The sequence below is a fragment of the Thamnophis elegans genome, chromosome 10 (genome assembly GCF_009769535.1).
Source record: "Thamnophis elegans isolate rThaEle1 chromosome 10, rThaEle1.pri, whole genome shotgun sequence".
Lineage (NCBI taxonomy): Eukaryota > Metazoa > Chordata > Lepidosauria > Squamata > Colubridae > Thamnophis > Thamnophis elegans.
Genome location: NC_045550.1, coordinates 8,365,026 through 8,384,352, shown reverse-complemented (window position 1 = coordinate 8,384,352; position 19,327 = coordinate 8,365,026). Strand labels below are relative to the sequence as shown.

General features: G+C 39.0%; 1 protein-coding gene across 1 annotated transcript in view; it reads left to right on the top strand.

The window, feature by feature from the left end:
- The first annotated feature begins 540 nt into the window (after positions 1 to 540).
- The window catches only part of LOC116514128 (deleted in malignant brain tumors 1 protein-like), an 83,642-nt gene continuing 64,855 nt past the window's right edge, over positions 541 to 19,327 (top strand). Inside the window, exons 1-8 of the mRNA XM_032225587.1 lie at positions 541 to 571; positions 948 to 968; positions 3,017 to 3,298; positions 6,609 to 6,647; positions 8,875 to 9,198; positions 10,067 to 10,092; positions 15,514 to 15,824; positions 16,724 to 16,733. Coding sequence (XP_032081478.1) covers positions 541 to 571; positions 948 to 968; positions 3,017 to 3,298; positions 6,609 to 6,647; positions 8,875 to 9,198; positions 10,067 to 10,092; positions 15,514 to 15,824; positions 16,724 to 16,733 — 1,044 coding nt within the window. The remainder of the gene's footprint in view (positions 572 to 947; positions 969 to 3,016; positions 3,299 to 6,608; positions 6,648 to 8,874; positions 9,199 to 10,066; positions 10,093 to 15,513; positions 15,825 to 16,723; positions 16,734 to 19,327) is intronic.

The following is a 19,327-nucleotide window of genomic DNA, read 5'->3' as shown; positions in this document are numbered from 1 at the left end:
GTTAACAGACGACAGGGAGACAAACGTAAAAGGAACTCACTTTATCAGTTCTCGGCTCAGACTGGCTGCGAGCCCCAAAATAAACATAAATAAAGTCTCTGACGAGATAACAGAATACCAAACAAAAACTCTTACAAAGCAATGCACTTCTCCAAGTGTCTCCTTGAATCAGGGTTACAGAAAGCAAATCACTTCTCCAAGTGCTCTCAAATAAACCATGACCGATGATCAATCAATGTTAACCGAACTAAGGAACGTTGACTCCTGCAACCAGGGCGTGGCACCATCCATCCTTTTATCCCCAAAAAGATGCCCCTAACGAGCCCCAGCTGCATAGTTAATCTTGCATCCCGAAAAGACTCACAGAAGACTGCTGCTGAGTCACAACAGGGACCTAAACCCTGATAATGTGGGGATCACTACAATGTAAGGGAAATGAGTGGTCCTTAGTGCTTTCTGAGCTTGGTTATTTTCTTGCATACGTTTCATTATCCAAACTAGGTAACATCATCAGTGCTACCAATACTTCTCATTTCAACCATGAGCTACAAATATAACTTGGTTTTCACAGGTATGTCTAATACAAGACAATCAGAAGAATTGTATGCTCACCATTTTTTCCAAAGTTGAATTGTACGCAGAAATGAATTCCTATATTGGGAAACAGGGCAGAAGGTGTGAACTATAAAAGTTAACATGTCTTTGACCCTTCAGAGTCTACCACTATGAATTTAATCTTTTTAGTTTGTAGACGTTGTTGACATTTAAAAGTTTACTTAATTAATGAACTGCTTATGAAAATAAGGTTTTTTTCCCCTAGAGAAATATTAGTAATTTTCATGTATTCTTAAGAAATATTATTTCTAACAAGAACAAAATCACAGTCTGATCTGTTGCATTAAGAGATATTCCTGCAAATCACTGATGTATTTTTTTTAATTTTCCAGATTCAACTGCCATTTATGATGGTGAGTTTTCAAACATTATTGTTGATTTGAATTAGAGTTGTTAGATGAGCCTTTGTCAACCACTTGCAACAAATGCACAACTGGAATTCTGGGAGCTATAATCATGGCATGCTTGGAAAACTGCCATTTGGGAAGGTTGCATTAGACCAGGGATGTCCAAATCTGGCAACTTTAAGACTTGTGGACTTCAATTCCAAGAATCCCCCAATCAATTCGCAATTCGCAATTTAATGAGTTTATATGCCGCCCAATCCCGGAGGACTCCGGGCGGCTTACAAATACAAAATAAAATAAAATAACACATAGGGGAAAGAATAGAAATAGTTTAAAAAACACAACATACATTTGGTTTAACTGGGGGTTGGACCTGATTTAAAATCAGCAACCCCAGGCCTGTCGGAACAGCCAGGTTTTGGTGGCTTTTTGGAAGGCCACGAGGGTGGTAAGGGTCCGGATGTCTGCTGGTAGCTCGTTCCACAGAGCCGGAGCAGCTACGGAAAAGGCTCTCCCCCGAGTGGTCGCCAGCCGGCATTGTCTGGTCGACGGCACCCGGAGGAGGCCTAGCCTGTGGGTTCTTATCGGACGTTGGGAGGTGTGTAGCAGGAGACGGTCTCTCAGATATCCAGGTCCAATGCTGTGTAGGGCTTTAAAGGTAATCACCAGCATGCTGCCTGGGGAACTCTGGAAGTTGAAGTCCACAAGTCTTAAAGTTGCCAAGTTTGGACATCCCTGCATTAGACAAATAAAGATTGAAGTAGAGGGTTTTAAAAATGAAACAGGTGACAAATAAATTTGCCTTTCCCCTGCAAAGAATCATCACAAGGAAAAGCACCATGCTCTAGCCCTCTGTCTGTGTGTTTTTCTTTAACTGCTCTTTGGCCTCTTGAGTCCTGGCTGGTTTGGGGAGGAAGACTTTTATAGGAAAAGATTGGCTTCTTCATTCAAATGGAGGTGGGAAGAGAGAAGCTTTAAAGATAAGCCTTTATGGAAGGTGTATGTGCGTGTAGTTAGCCAACAGCACAGCAGTGTCAAGATATTTGATAGGCACATAACACCTACTTAGAATAATTAATTTTCCTAAAGAAACAAGCAGGCATTTTGGGAGCGGATGGATTTGGGACGGGAGATGGGTTGAAAATGTTCTTTAAAACTGTAAAAGAATGGAATTGATCAGTAGGAAGGTGAAGAGAAGGATATTCCACTTATTGTTATTCCCTGCTTTGCTCCAGCAATATGGTTTCCCAGCCTAAACCAGTATCAGTGGAAACGTAATCAGCCCTTGCTATTCTACTGCCCCAGTTAAAATTACTTTTAAAAAAAAACATCCAGTAGCAAGATCCAAGTCAACATTTCTATCAAGTCATCTGAAACAGCACCACTTGGAAGGTTGTGTTTTGTTCTGAGTACAGGACAAAAACATGGAGGTTCTGAGCAGGGCTGGATTTAGATGAAAAGAGGCCCTAGGCTATTCCACTTATGAGGCCCTTTCACCTCCCATTTTTAAGTTTGTAAATTACATGAGAGACAATAAAATACATCATTACTGTGATATATAGCTGGCCTCCCAACGGAGGGTGGCTCTGCTCTGCGGCAAAGGCAGCGAGGCCAAAAGGCTAAGATTTACAGTATATTATGTTTAGGTCCCCTAAGGTGCTAAATTTAAAAATTCACATTTAAAAGTAGCAAGACTGAAACAAGGCAATAATTCCACATTTATTTGGAAGATACATTTTAAAACCATCGTTTTGTGTGCATTAAACGTACAAATATGTAGAAACCCAATGATTAATTAATTAATTAATTAATTAATAGCCATGGGGGCATAGAGGTTAGAATGCAGTACTGCAGGCTAATTCTGCTGCCTGCTGCCTGCTTGCAATCTGGCAGTTTTTCCTTCTGAGGTGAGTAAAATGAGGAGATTGTTGTTGGCAACATGCTGGCTGCGTAAACCGTTTAGAAAGGGTAAAGCATTGTGAAGCGGTATATAAGTCTAAGTGCTATTGCTAAGTGCTATTGCTAATAACACTCCTTTTAATGTCTATTTAAAGACATTTACGTGAGGCTGTCGGGATACTGTTCCGGTCTTCTTGAAGTTTATTACTTTGGTGACTGGGCTGGTGTATGCTATGATCGATTCAGCCTGAGGGAAGCTGCGGTCGTCTGCAGGGAGCTGAACTGTGGTCGAGCACTTGCAGTTAGCAAAAACTACACCAACATTTACCCTTACTTGAGTAGCGTGTCCTGTACTGGCTATGAAGACTACTTGTGGCAATGCTCTTTTCAACAAGGAGGCTGTGGAACCAGCGCAAAAGTTGCAGTCACATGTGCAGGTATAAGTCATTCTCTATTTTTTATCACATTGATAGCAGGAGAAGCAGGTTATGAAGTAAAAACAAAGATTCAAAATACAATTCAATATCCAAATACAATTCAATATCCATCTACAATTTAGTGTCCTTCAGAAGTATGGGCTATATTAGCCATGGTTCACCGACAAATGCGTGCTCGACAAAAGCACACCAACAAAACCGTGGGGAGAAAACCGTGAATTCAAAATCGCGCCAATGAATGAGCGCAGAAGCGCACTGACAACAGCGTGCCTACAGAAGCGTGCTCTAAACCTAACCCTAACCCTAACCCTAACCCTAACCCTAACCCTAACCCTAACCCTTACCCTTACCCTAACCCTTACCTTAACTGTACTCACGCTTCTGTTGGCGCTCTTTTGTCAGCGCGCCTTTGTGGGCGCGCTGTCAACATCATGGTTTTATCGCCACGGTTTTGTCGGGCGCGCTGTTGTCAGGCACGCATTTGTTGGATCACGATTAGCCATAAGTCTATGAATTGTATTAGCTGGAAACGTTTCATGCTCCATCATCAGAAGGAGGACTTCATACTAGGTAGCTGATAGGATTTTGTTACTATTTGTTTGACCAATATGTTTATGATCAATCATTTATTAGTCCCAAATAGTTAAGGTGTTCTTCATTTATAGGGATGTATCACCAAAATTGAGCCCAAAATTTCTGGTTTTAGGTGAGACATTAGTCAAGTGAATCTTGCTCCCTTTTGCCACAATTGTTAAGTGAATCATCACCATTGATAAGTTAGCAACACGGTTGTTATGTGAATCTGACTTCGCTTGTTCAGAAGGTTGCAAAAAGTGATCACATGACCTTGGGACGCAGTGATGGTCATGAGTCAATTGGCAAGCATCTGGATTGTGATCACATGATCATGGGGATGCTGCAAAAGTCATAAGTGTGAAAGTCGTAAGTCACTTTTTTTCAGTGCCATTGTAAACTTGAAGAGTCAGGGAATATACTTATAGGATTGAGTCCAATTTGTTGTCTTTTCCCCAGCTCTGTACCTGCAAATCTGATGTGCATGATTTTTTCCAGTACATAAAATCCTCTGGTTGTGCAATTCATCATTATAAACATTATCTATTTACATATTTTCCTAGAACAGCAGAAAATAATTAACAAAACAAAAGTATCTTTATCGTGATCAATAATGTGTACAATAATACATACATTTAATGCCTCGTGTTTCTTCTTTTGTTGTTGACAGACTCAGAATGGCTTCAATCAACAGGTAATTTTCAATTATTACAACTGTTGAACATCTGGGAAATCAGGAGATTCAGGCAGTACAAATGAGTATAAAGATTTATTGCAAGCCTAAATTCTCTGCAAGAATTTGGCCAAGTGACTGTTAAGGAGTTAAGAATAGGAAGAAATTCAAATAGGCTGGACTTATATCTCTTGTGGGTGCTTCGCAGTGGTGGGTTTCAAAAATTGTTCAAATCTACTCTGTGGGTGTGGCCTCCTTTGTGGGAGTGGCTTGCCGCCCATGTGACTGGATGGGAGTGGCTTGCCGCCCATGTGACCAGATATGAAGATGCCGACGACACTTGTCAGAACCACCTTAAATTACCTCATACACAGCGCTGCCATGCATAGGAATAGGATGTAAACTTGTTTTTTAAAAGGCATCTTTGGTTTGCGTCAAAACAACTTCAACACACGCAATGTTCTGATTGCAGCACAAACGCAGTAGTCATCCTTACCTTTCACAGAGGCACTGAGTTTTATAAATATGAGCATGATAGTGTAGAATAATCATATCCAAGGACCAGTGGTGGGTTTCAAAAAATTTCGGAACCTCTTCTGTAGGTGTGTCCGGCTTTCCGGGTCCACTGGTGAAACCTCTTCTAACCGGTTTGGTAGATTTGACGAACCGGTTCTACCGAATCGGTGCGAACTGGTAGGAACCCACCTATGGTGCTTCGAGACTTGTGACTTATGATTTGTTTGACCTCTCCGTCAGGCTCAGCCTGGTCATCTCTACAAACAACATCTTCAAAATAATTTATTCGTATCCAGCTGTGAAATATAAATTAGTTTTGCTGTTGTAAAACATTGTTTCGCTATTGATAAAAAAATAATAAACGCACACGCACATATATATGCATGTATTTTCCTGATGAGTTGCTCAGCCTTGAGCAAAGATCCAGTAACTTGTTTCTTTGATACTGTGTAATTACAATATTCCTTAGTTTCTGGAAAAGTTTAGAAACCCAAACAAATCTTGATCTCAAATGGAAATAAATGACATCCTTATTGTACAGCAGTTTAGAGCTAAGGACCAAGAACTGATCTGATTAGATGGGAAAGAACTATAAGTATTCGGATGTTTAATTTTTCCCCTATCATAACATATAACTATCAGACAGGTAGTAACTGTGTAATTTAAAAATCCAATTATTAAACCATGGGAACTGCCACAAAAAAGTGCTTTAAAATGTTTTTTTAAAAACTACACAGTTACTACCTGTCTTGTAGTTAGATATTATGCTGGGGGAAAAAGTTCTGGTTAGGTAAATCTGTTATTCCAGATATAATTTCTTTGCTCTGTTACTTTATCTGAAGAATTTTCAGTTTCAGAGGAGAAGTACATTAAACAATACTCCATTGATCCGTTTCAAACCAAAATTCACTTCCCTGTTTATTTTCAGTTTTCATACAAAAATGTGTTGTTATGGTTATTTTTATAGTATATAAGGATTACAGGTAGAGATACCATTATGTGAATGGTATGAATCTTGTAACATTGTACAGATGCAATCACTAAAATTAATTTGGAGCGCCACCTTGAGGTGATCAGTTCCTACAACAAGATATGTGAAAAATCACTATGCCTTGTATAACTGCTTTGCAGTTCCCACTAAAGATTTTTCAAAGCATCAAACTGAATTTGGTTACTTATCTTTGTCTTTAATTATTCTTATTTGTTGGTGAGATCACAGATGGAGTGGTTAATAAAATTAAGGCTTTTAGAAAGGCAGATAGAAATAAATAAGGGACTTGTTAGAAATATGAAGTCAAATGAAAGTTGATTATGATATTTTCTAATATACTAACTATTAATATATGAATGGTTATAGTCTATATGGAATGCTATTCCTTTTTTATATTCTTTTCTTTCAAGTTGTTTTCATTAAGAAAATTTTGTATGGGTGTGTATATAGATAGATATCAAATATATTTGACATACCCTCAAATATTTCATGGGTAAAATGTTATTAATGTGATATTATCTGTCATGTAGTTTAATATGTCTCTTCCTTTTTTTTAGCTCCTTTTCCACCAACCAGAACACTTGGTTATACAAAAGGTAATACACTGTGTTTTCCTATAATTTGCTAATATGAAAAAAAGGTTATGTTTGGTGTTCTGTCCCTCCTTCTCTGCTCGTTAACAGACGACAGGCAGACAGACTTAAAAGGAAATAACTTTATCAGTCCTCGGCTCAGACTGGCTGCGAGCCCAGAATAAACATAAATAAAGTCTCTGGCAAGAAGATAACAGAATGCAGAAACAAAACTCTTACAGCACCAAGTTTTCAAGAAGCAAAGTCACTTATCCAAGTGTCTCACAAACTCAAACAGGATCGGAACTGAATTCTCCTTAAGGAATGACGAACGTTGACTTCTGCCACCAGGGCGTGGCACCATCAGTACTTTTATCTCCAGAAGACCACACTAATGAGCCCCAGCTGCATTGTTATTCCTACATCCCGACTCAACTCACAGCAAACTTCTGCTGAGTCACAAGAGTTTGGTATCCAGAAATCATATTTCATTTGGATATTAACTTTTGGCATTTCTTTCTGTTTCTGATTATAGTTATGTCTATAGCAGAGGTCCCCAAACTTGGCAACTTTAAGACTTGTATAGCTGGCTGGAGAATTCTGGGAGTTGAAGTCCACAAGTCTTAAAGTTGACAAATTTGGGGACCTCTGGTCCACAGTAACACTATCTTTTAAGCTGTAGTTTCAAGGACTATTGATTTAAGATAAGTTTTCATATCTGGCCTGGAAAATTCACGATCATAACCGGATGACCCCACAGTAATATAAAACACTGATTTTGTTGCCATCTGGTAGTGTGGATTTCTACAGCCCAATTTTGCTAGAATGGTTTTTCCTAATTTTACTGATCTTTTAAGGAAGTACACATAATAAGAAGGATGCTCTAGTAACAATTGAAAATAAAATTTGGGACTGGTAAAAACAAATCAAGCCCTAACCAAGGACCTAAGAGCTGTTAAGATAGCACCTCAGTATATAGGCAGTTCTGAATAAGGTGGTTGTTTTTTTTTTTTCAAAATCAGGATATTCAGGTCAGATAAGTTCAAAATTTCCATGTATCTAAGCAACCCTCTAGGTTTTGCTCCAAGGGCTTCTATTTCTATTGGTCCAACCATTGATACTATTCATTTCTTCCTCTACGATCTACACTACACTATGGCCACTTCAGCTGACTGTTATCTGCAGTTCAGCGGTTCTAATCTCACCGGCTCAAGGTTGACTCAGCCTTCCATCCTTCCGAGGTGGGTAAAATGAGGACCCGGATTGTTGTTGGGGGCAATATGCTGACTCTGTAGACCGCTTAGAGAGGGCTGAAAGCCCTATGAAGTGGTATATAAGTCTAACTGCTATTGCTATTGCTACAATCACTCAACTTTAGTATTTCATTATTTTTACTAGTTGGTTTTCTTCAATTCGTGTATCACCTGGTATTGCAATATCAATGAACCATATTATTACTGTTGTTGTTGTTATTATTATACATGAAACTCAGTCAATTGGACATTTAAAAATATATCTCATATAATATTGATGGGCGCTGGTTTATATGGTTGGTATGGATTGCTGCAAATATCTTCTTAAAATGTACAATATTCTGAGTAGTCTAGTTTTCTGCAATTCCTCTGGAGTTATTGCACATTTCGTGATGTATTTTGTAAAATTTATGGACATGGTACCAAGTGCCCCGATGACAATGGGTATCACTGTTACATGTTTCATCCATAGTTGCGTAGTTTCGACGGCCAGGTCACAATATTTGTTCTGTTGTTGTTGTTGTTGTTGTTGTTGTTGTTATTATTGTTGTTGTTGTTGTTATTATTATTATTATTATTATTATTATTATTATTATTATTATTATTATTATTCCTCCTGTAACCTTTTTGCCCCTACTGGTTGGGGATGCTAGAAACTAAAGGTCAAAATCTCAATATGCCTATTTTCTTCCAATGTCTTCAAGAAAAGAAAAATAGCATTGTTGAACAGTTATATTCAAAATGTTAATTTTCTAGCAACAATATAGAAGAGATTGTCATCATCTTCTCCTTAAATTTTCTTAAAATTCCCAAACAACCATACATTTGGCATTTCTTAATGACCTCCAAGAAAACATGATCCCAATAGATCCAACCCTGATTATTTGTCTTGAGATCAGCCAAGGTTGGGAAGGTTCTGGGTATCACATCTGCATTTTTAATTTATGAATCGTCTAGAAGAGCAATCATACTAATTGATTCATTAATTCAATTTTAAGAGCTCCGATTGGTAAATGGAAGGGATCGCTGTCAAGGCCGCGTTGAAGTTCGGCGTGACTATGGCCAATGGGGGACAGTTTGTGATGACTCATGGGATCTAAATGATGCAGCGGTAATATGCAGACAACTTGGATGTGGACGAGCTATTGAAGCTAAAGGTGGAGCCTATTTTGGGCAAGGATATGGTCCTATCTACCTGGATGATGTTTCCTGCCGTGGGTATGAATCCTATCTTTGGGAATGTGGAAACCAAGGCTGGGGAACTCATAATTGCAACCACAATGAAGATGCTGGTGTCATTTGTTCAGGTATGTTCTTATCCTGCGATGAGATCAATATACATATTTTACGGGAGGTTTTTTTCCCATCGGTAGTTAATGTTGAGAATTTGTACATCTTAGCATACTTAGTGTTAGAACTTAATATTCTAACTCATCTAATGAAAACCCTCATCCGGTAGGATACTAACAAACAAACCCAGAAGAAAATGATGGCTAAAAAATTATAAAGTGATAGGATTCACCAAGAAAAAAAAAGTTCGACTGGAAAAATCAGACTTGAAGAAATGTATCTATCAGGAACTTTTACCTGAAGAAAAATGTTGTGCCAGTCTGGCATACAACTGATGCTAACTTGTTGCACTATGGTAGTGGAGACCCATGGGTGGCAGTGCGGGGGGAAAGAGCCAGGTTTAAAGTATTCATTTAAATACATTGGGGGCCAGTGGTGGGTGGAACCTCTTCTGTAGGTGTGGCCTGCTTTCTGGGTCCACTGGTGGAACCTCTTCTAACCAGTTCGGTAGATTTGATGAACCGGTTCTACCGAATAGGTGCAAACTGGTAGGAATCCACCTCTGTTTGGGGGCCATATGAATCTTGGCAGGGATCTCATATCAGAGGACAGGTGCTGTAACAGGTTTCAAGGTTTATTAGCATTTGTATGCCGCCCACTCCCTCGAGACTCTGGGCGGCTTACAGATAAAAACGGGGGGGGGGGGGGGAACATATATAAAAATTAAAAAGAAACAAACATTAAAATTACACAACATGCATACAGCTTGGAGTGGGGCTGGATAAAATCAACAGCCCCAGGCCTGCCGGAACAGCCAGGCCTTAATCGCTTTGCGGAAGGCCGGAAGAGTAGTAAGGGTCCGGATCTCCATGGGGAGATCGTTCCATAGGGCCGGAGCAGCTACAGAGAAGGCCCTCCCCCGGGGAGTCGCCAACTGACATTGACCGGCAGAGGGAATCCTAGTCTGTGTGATCTTATTGGTCTCTGGAAGATAAATGGCAGGAGGCGGTCTCTCAGGTAACCAGGTCCTAAACCATGTAGGCCTTTAAAAGTAACGATTAGCACCTTGAAGCGTGTCTGGAGACCAATGGGGAGCCAGTGCAGCTCGCGGAGGATAAGTGTAACGTGGGTGTACCTAGGCACCCCCACTATTGCTCGCCCGGCTACATTCTGGACCAACTGCAGTCTTCGAACACTCTTCAAGGGCAGCCCCATGTAGAGCACATTACAGTAATCCAGTCTTGAGGTGACAGACCTCTGCTTTCTTGGTCCCATGAAGTGATACAATCTAGCTGATGGAATCCAAAGCGTGCTGGCTCTGATTGCATAGAACGGACCCCCAGGACCCCCAGTAGATAGACATTTCCTTAGATCAACAGCCTCAAGGCCATTAAAGGCTTCATAAGTGATAACCAGAATTTCGAATTCCACCCCAAAGCCTCCTGGTAACCAGTGCAGTTAGATATAGCCCAGGAAGATATAGCTGAGTAATGGTTAAAGACAGGAAGCCACAAAGAAATCGTGCTCTCTGCAGGGAATTTTAGGACAAGATGGATGAATATAAGGAAGGATTCTATTTAGAGAGAGCAGTAAAAGAGCATGTAGTTTAGAGACTCTACTGAGCCATCATCTCAAGGATATGTGATAGTATCGGGGAGTATTTTGATAATGCCTGGCAGAACAGCAGATGTATATCACTCTCTCAAATTGGGCAATAACTCTACCATAATTGAAATGGTCACATAACATCGCCAGAAAATCTTGTATTCAAGCAGAATTAGCTACGTAATGATTGCAGCACAAGCAAAGAGAGCCTTTTAATTACACTGAATAGCTATGGAAAAATGTAGCCCTTTCGCCTTTTTTTGGACTCTTGAAGTGGCTTCTTGAAACCAAATCGTTGGCAGGGAGTACAGGTGAGTAACTTTTTAGCAAAACAAAGCAAACACTATTCTTCTGATCATTGTATCCACTTTACAAGCAGTGTGGTAAGAAATGGATATGCATATCAATACAGTCATTGTGTGGCTAAAGTGCTACAGCAAAATTTTAATCAAATCATTTTTTTTTCTTTTTCAGCAAGTATTATTCCTTCAACACCAGGTAATGCTGAGACACTAGAAGTGTATTTCAATGTATATTTCGATTCTTTTAAGGCTTACAGTTGAGTGAAAAATTTGGAGATGGGGAGAGGGGGGATTGTTTCAGGGATTATCCAACTAACATGATGCTGTCCATCAGAGAGCCGAGGTGGCGCAGTGGTTAAATGAAGCACTGCAGGCTACTTCAGCTGACTGCAGTTCTGCAGTTCGGCTGTTCAAATCTCACCGGCTCAGGGTTGACTCAGCCTTCCATCCTTCCGAGGTGGGTGAAATGAGAACCCGGATTGTTGTTGGGGGCAATATGCTGACTCTGTAAACCGCTCAGAGAGGGCTGAAAGCCCTATGAAGCGGTATATAAGTCTAACTGCCATTGCTATTGCAATTGCTAAATAAGTCAGTATTCCCCAGCTCTGCATCTGGACTCCTGTTCATTTTTGAAACATGTGATTTTCTCCTTGAAAATGAGCGTATATGGGAGCATATTGGATTATTCCTCTGCACCCAGATAGCCCTTATACCCAGGGACAAATATTTCACAGTAAAATCTGGACCATCCACTGTTATGATAATTTGGATATTTTCATGAACAGCAAAATAAGCAAAGCAAAGTACTTTCTGTTTGCTGATGAAACAAATGCAAAATGTTTCATCTTTACTCTTTGTTTATTGACATATTTTGGATTGCTAACAATAGGTAATTTTGAGATAATATCTGCAAAACAGGGCATGAGGATCCAACTAGAAAATCTAAACTAATTTGCAACTAGTCTTTGCTTTGTATTTGTTTCAGTGTTTGCTATCTAGTTGTACGATACACATTTCCGTTAACCTCCCATCACAAATTTATCTTATTGGTGTAAATGACCTATTCAGGTTTAATTGTGGTAATAAAAAACTATTATAACTTTAGTTATATATACTACAGAAGAAAACATTGCAATCTGAAGACATTTATCCAAAATAGTGTGGATAATATATTATCACATTCCAGTTCCAGGCTTTCAGAGCGCATGGCAGATGTTTTAAAAAAAAAGATGGTGAGATTTGAACTGCCATGTCTCCCTGCCCAAGCTATCTTTTTCCTTTTCAAGCATTGCACACCTCTCTCTTGCATTATTTGAACTACTGAGCCACAGTGGCACAGTGGTTAGCCTGCCGTACAGCAGGCTATTGATGCTGACTGCCTGCTGTCAGCAACTGGGCAGTTCAAATCCCACCAGGCTTAAGGCTGACTCAGCCTTCCATCCTTCCCATGTCGGCAAAATGAGGACCCAGATTGTTGGGGACAATATGCTGATTCTGTAAACCGCTTAGAGAGGGCTGTAAAAGCACTGTAAAGCAGTATATAAGTCTAAGTGCTATTGCTACTGGGCTGTGAAAACAATCAAAGAAACAGAAACTCCTCCTTGGTGATTGCAAAGTATTTCATGACTTAGTAAATTTGTTGCTGGGATTGAATGTCCAGTAATGTCAACTTTCATTATCAAAATCTCAAAATCAATCTCCTTTTAACCTTGTGTATTATGCTATATGATTTCTGAATGTAACTTCATGCTTTATCTATCACTGTAGCCTATCTAATACTTTTATCTTTGGTCACTGGCAGGATGGATACCACAACCAACATTACCGCCAAGACTTGGTAAGAAAACTTTGGGGATTTGTTTCATCTGTTAAATGTAATCCATTTGAAGTATAAGAGTAGGGTGGATTTTAAATTAACTTGATTTAAATCAACTCGACTTAAATAATATTTTTTAAAGAGCAACTGACTTCTCTGTTCCGCAGAGGATCCTTTTCTGACCTATTGACTCAACAACGAACCCAATATTACAGAATATACAGACTCATGCTACATAACTAAATTCCATTTCATGCTCAATAAACTAAATTATTAATGTATCTTAAATAGAAAACTATCTTTGGATAGATTTTTTACTCCAAAAGTATTTTATTAAAATACATTTGATAAAATTAAAAAAAATGCAATTTAAATTAAAAAATCTGATTTAAAATTTAAAAATCTGATTTTTCTGATTTTTTTTAAATCATCAATTTTTATCCACCCTGTATAAGAGTCTTTTCCCATGTGCCACTTTTTATGGTTATGATCCCATATGAGAGAACACAGTATTATTTAGCATTGAATTCTACAGTTCTCAATAACCTTTAAAGGATCCCCAGTTGCTTGGCTTCAAGATGCAAGTTCTCTCTAAATTTCCGTTTGTATTGTTAAATATGTAATGAGAATGAGTATTGTGCATTTAATGTTATATATCTGGGTGGTTATATGAGAAAGAAATAGACTTCACCCAGAGCTTTACAAGTTTGTTGTTCACTTGTTCAGTCATTTTTGATGCCACATGACCAAAGGAACACCATTACATTAGGACTATGTTGTCAACAATTGCTTATTTGAATCCTTATTTTGTTGTTAGCAATCGAATCTAAGCATCTTGCCTTCTTTTTGCCTCTTTTCATTTGCTTCTTTTTTCCCTCCCAGCATCCAGACCTTCTCTGATGACCGATCTTTGAAACAGATTAGGTTCTGGCTATTGAAAATTTAGCTTCAATATTAGTACTTCCAGTAAACAATTGGAATTTATTTCAGTTAATGTCTGATGGCCTGTTCTTGTTGTCTAAGATATTCTCAACCTACTCTCCAGCACCTGAATTCAAAGGAGTGACTTTTTAGTATTTAAAGTTATTTTAATGGCAGCAACGTTTGGTTTTTAGTCCATATATGATTTCATCGCAGACCGTGATGGTCCCAAAGAACATAGGCTGGCAAATTTTTGAAGCCATGGTCCATACTTATTTTTATTTTTTAAATTTAAGTATAAGATGAAATTTGTGACTATTTTGTCAAAAGTATCTCCAGAGTTGGGTTGCTCCCTGTTCGGCCCAGATCAGATGAAGTGGTAGTAGGGGCCGAGGTGGTGCATTGGTTAGGGTGCAGTACTGCAGGCACTTCAGCTGACTGTTATCTGCAGTTCAGCAGTTCAAATCTCACCGGCTCAAGGTTGACTCAGCCTTCCATGCTTCCGAGGTGGGTAAAATGAGGACCCGGATTGTTGGGGGAGATATGCTGACTCTGTAAACCGCTTAGAGAGGGCTGAAAGTCCTATGAAGCTGTATATAAGTCTAACTGCTATTGCTATAGCTATTGCTATTGCTACTGGTATGTGCATAAATGTCACGCACGTGCACGAGCAAACCAGTAGTAAAAAATTAGAAACACACCACTGAGTATCTCCATTCAGTTGAGAATGTTTAGTTGCAGTATTTGTATTTATTTAGAATATTTGAGAAACGTCTTATGATGTAACAACAGATTTCCTTCGTCCAAGGATCTCAGACAAAGAGAAGCTTTAAAGATAAACCTTTATGGAAGGTGTATGTGAGCGTAGTTAGCCCACAGCACAGCAGTGTCAAGATACTGATAAGCACATAACACCTACTTAGAATAATTAATTTTCCTAAAGAAACAAGCAGGCATTTTGGGAGGGGATGGAGGAGGGGGGAGATGGGGTGAAAATGTTCTTTAAAACTGTAAAAGAATGGAATGGATCCGTAGGAAGGTGAAGAGAAGGATATTCCACTTATTGTTATTCCCTGCTTTGCTCCAGCAATATGGTTTCCCAGCCTAAACCAGTATCAGTGGAAACATAATCAGTCCTTGCTATTCCACTGCCCCAGTTAAAATTACTTTTTAAAAAAATCCAGTAGCAAGATCCAAGTCAACATTTCTATCAAGTCATCTGAAACAGCACCACTTGAAAGGTTGTGTTTTGTTCTGAGCACATGACAAAAACATGGAGGTTCTGAGTTGTCAACTTTAAATCCAAAACATTTGCACATCCAAGGCAGATTGAGTTTAGACCCTACTGTTTCAAAACTCAACTAGGACCTTCAATGATCAATCAATAATCATACAGAAGAATTATCCTTGTGTAAACGTCTTCAAGAAAAGAAAAACAGCATTGTTGAACAGTTTATATTCAAAATGTTAATTTTCTAGCAACAATATAGATGAGATTGTCATCATCTTCTCCTTAAATTTTCTTAAAATTCCCAAACAACCATACATTTGGCATTTCTTAATGACCTCCAAGAAAACTTAATCCCAATAGATGTAACCCTGATTATTTGTCTTGAGATCAGCCAAGGTTGGGTGCATTTTTAATTTGTGAATCGTCTAGAAGAGCAATCATACTAATTGATTCATTAATTCAATTTTAAGAGCTCCGATTGGTAAATGGAACGGATCGCTGTCAAGGCAACATTGAAGTTCGGGGCAACTATGGCCAATGGGGGACAGTTTGTGATGACTCATGGGATCTAAATGATGCAGCGGTGGTATGCAGACAACTTGGATGTGGACAAGCTATTGAAGCTAAAGGTGGAGCCTATTTTGGGCGAGGATATGGTCCTATCCACCTGGATGATGTTTCCTGCCGTGGGTATGAATCCTATCTTTGGGAATGTGGAAACCGAGGCTGGGGAAGTCATGATTGCAGCCACAATGAAGATGCTGGTGTCATTTGTTCAGGTACGTTCTTCTCCTGTGATGAGATCAATATACATATTTTACGGGAGTTTTTTTTCCCATCGGTAGTTAATGTTGAGAATTTGTACATCTTAGCGTACTTAGTGTTAGAACTTAATATTCTAACAAACAAACCCAGAAGAAAATGATGGCTAAAAAATTATAAAGTGATAGGATTCACCAAGAAAAAAAAAGTTCGACTGGAAAAATCAGACTTGCAGAAATGTATCTATCAGGAACTTTTACCTGAAGAAAAATGTTGTTACAGTCTGGCATACAACTGATGTTAACGTGTTGCACTATGGTAGTGGAGACCCATGGGTGGCTGTACGGGGGGAAAGAGGCAGGTTTAAAGTATTCATTTCAATACATTGGGGGTCAGTGGTGGGTTTCAAAAAATTTTGGAACCTCTTCTGTAGGTGTGGCATGCTTTCTGGGTCCACTGGTGGAACCTCTTCTAACCGGTTCGGTAGATTTGACAAACCGGTTCTACCGAATAGGTGCGAACTGGTAGGAACCCACCTCTGTTGGGGGGCCATATGAATCTTGGGAGGGATCTCATATCAGAGGACAGGTGCTGTAACAGACCTCTGCTTTCTTGGTCCCATGAAGTGATACCATCTAGCTGATGGAATCCAAAGCGTGCTGACTCTGATTGCATAGAACAGAGCCCCAGGACCCCCAGTAGATAGACATTTCCTCAGATGAACAGCCTCAAGGCCATTAAAGGCTTCATAATTTTGAATTCATCCCAAAGCCTCCTGGTAACCAGTGCAGTTAGATATAGCCCAGGAAGATATAGCTGAGTAATGGTTAAAGACAGGAAGCCACAAAGAAATCGTGCTCTCTGCAGGGAATTTTAGGACAAGATGGATAAATATAAGGAAGGATTCTATTTAGAGAGAGCAGTAAAAGAGCATGTAGCTTAGAGACTTTACTGAGCCATCATCTCAAGGATATGTGATAGTACAGGGGAGTATTTTGACAATGCCTGGCAGAGCAGCAGATTTATATAACTCTCTCAAATTGGGCAATAACTCTACCATCCCTGAAATGGTCACATAACATCGCCAGAAAATCTTGTATTCAAGCAGAATTAGCTACGTAATGATTGCAGCACAAGCAAAGAGAGCCTTTTAATTACATTGAATAGCTATGGAAAAATGTAGCCCTTTCCCTTTTTTTTTTGGACTCTTGAAGTGGCTTCTTGAAACCAAATCGTTGGCAGGGAGTACAGGTGAGTAACTTTTTAGCAAAACAAAGCAAACACTATTCTTCTGATCATTGTATCCACTTTACAAGCAGTGTGGTAAGAAATGGATATGCATATCAATACAGTCATTGTGTGGCGAAACTGCTACAGTAAATCTTTAATCAAATCATTTTTTTTCTTTTTCAGCAAGTATTATTCCTTCAACACCAGGTAATGCTGAGACACTACAAGTGTATTTCAATGTACATTTTGATTTTTAGAAGGCTTACAGTTGAGTGAAAAATTTGGAGATGGGGAGAGGGAGGATTGTTTCAGGGATTATCCAACTAACATGATGCTGTCCATCAGAGAGCCGAGGTGGCGCAGTGGTTAAATGAAGCACTGCAGGCTACTTCAGCTGACTGCAGTTCTGCAGTTCGGCTGTTCAAATCTCACCGGCTCAGGGTTGACTCAGCCTTCCATTCTTTCGAGGTGGGTGAAATGAGAACCCGGATTGTTGTTGGGGGCAATATGCTGACTCTGTAAACCACTCAGAGAGGGCTGAAAGCCCTTGTGAAGCGGTATATAAGTCTAACTCCTATTGCTATTGCAATTGCTAAATAAGTCAGTATTCCCCAGCTCTGCATCTGGACTCCTGTTCATTTTTGAAACATGTGATTTTCTCCTTGAAAATGAGCATATATGGGAGCATTTAGATTATTCCTCTGCACCCAGATTGCCCTTATACCCTGGGACAAATATCTCACAGTGAAATCTGGACCATCTACTGTTATGGTAATTTGGATATTTTCATGAACAGCAAAATAAGCAAAGCAAAGTACTTTCTGTTTGCTGATGAAAACAAATGCAAAATGTTTCATCTTTACTCTTTGCTTATTGACATATTTTGGATTGCTAACAATAGGTAATTTTGAGATAATATCTGCAAAACAGGGCATGAGGCTCCAACTAGAAAATCTAAACTAATTTGCAACTAGTCTTTGCTTTGTATTTGTTTCAGTGTTTGCTATCTAGTTGTACGATACACATTTCTGTTAACCTCCCATCACAAATTTATCTTATTGGAGTAAATGACCTATTCAGGTTTAATTGTGGTAATAAAAAAACTATTATAACTTTAGTTATATCTACTACAGAAGAAAACATTGCAATCTGAATACATTTATCCAAAATAGCGTGGATAATATATTATCACATTCCAGTTCCAGGCTTTCAGAGCGCAGGGCAGATGTTTAAAAAAAAAAGATGGTGAGATTTGAACTGCCATGTCTCCCTGCCCAAGCTATCTTTTTTCTTTGCAAGCATTGTACATCTATAACTTGCATTATTTGATTTACTGAGCCACAGTGGCGTAGTGGTTAGCGTGCCGTACAGCAGGCTATTGATGCTGACTACCAGATGTCAGCAACTTGGCAGTTCAAATCCCACCAGGCTCAAGGCTGACTCAGCCTTCCATCCTTCCGATGTCAGCAAAATGAGGACCCAGATTGTTGGGGATAATATGCTGATTCTGTAAACCACTTAGAGAGGGCTGTAAAGCACTGTAAAGCAGTATATAAGTCTAAACGCTATTGCTACTGTGCTGTGAAAACAAGCAAAGAAACAGAAACTCCTCTTTGGTGATTGCAGAGTATTTCATGACTTAGTAAACTTGTTGCTGTGATTGAATGTCCAGTAATGTCAACTTTCATTATCAAAATCTCAAAATCAATCTCCTTTTAACCTTGTGTAGTACGCTATATGATTTCTTAATGTAACGTCATGCTTTATCTATCACTGTAGCCTATCTAATACTTTTATCTTTGGTCACTGGCAGGATGGATACCACAACCAACATTACCGACAGGACTTGGTAAGAAAACTTTGGGGACTTGTTTCATCGGTTAAATGTAATCCATTTGAAGTATAAGAGTAGGGTGGATTTTAAATTAACTTGATTTAAATCAACTCAACTTAAATAATATTTTTTATGGACCTCAGACAAAAAAATATTTCAATAAGCGGATGAGGGACAGCACATCACATGCTACAAACTGGTCTTCCTATTGTTTGGAGGATTTTCATGGCTCTATATTTGAGTAGTTTGTATGCAATGAAAATACCCCATGTTCCATTTTTTTCTGATCATGGTCTTCTTACTCTCTTATTTTGTTTGTTTTGATGTGTTAGGTTAGTAATGGCAGATAGACATCCAAAAGTTGTCTCCTTATAAAGATATACATTTTCTCACACTTTCAAATCTTGATTACTGTTGTTAATCCTGTTTCTTACAATTGTAAAAAATATTTTCCTCACAT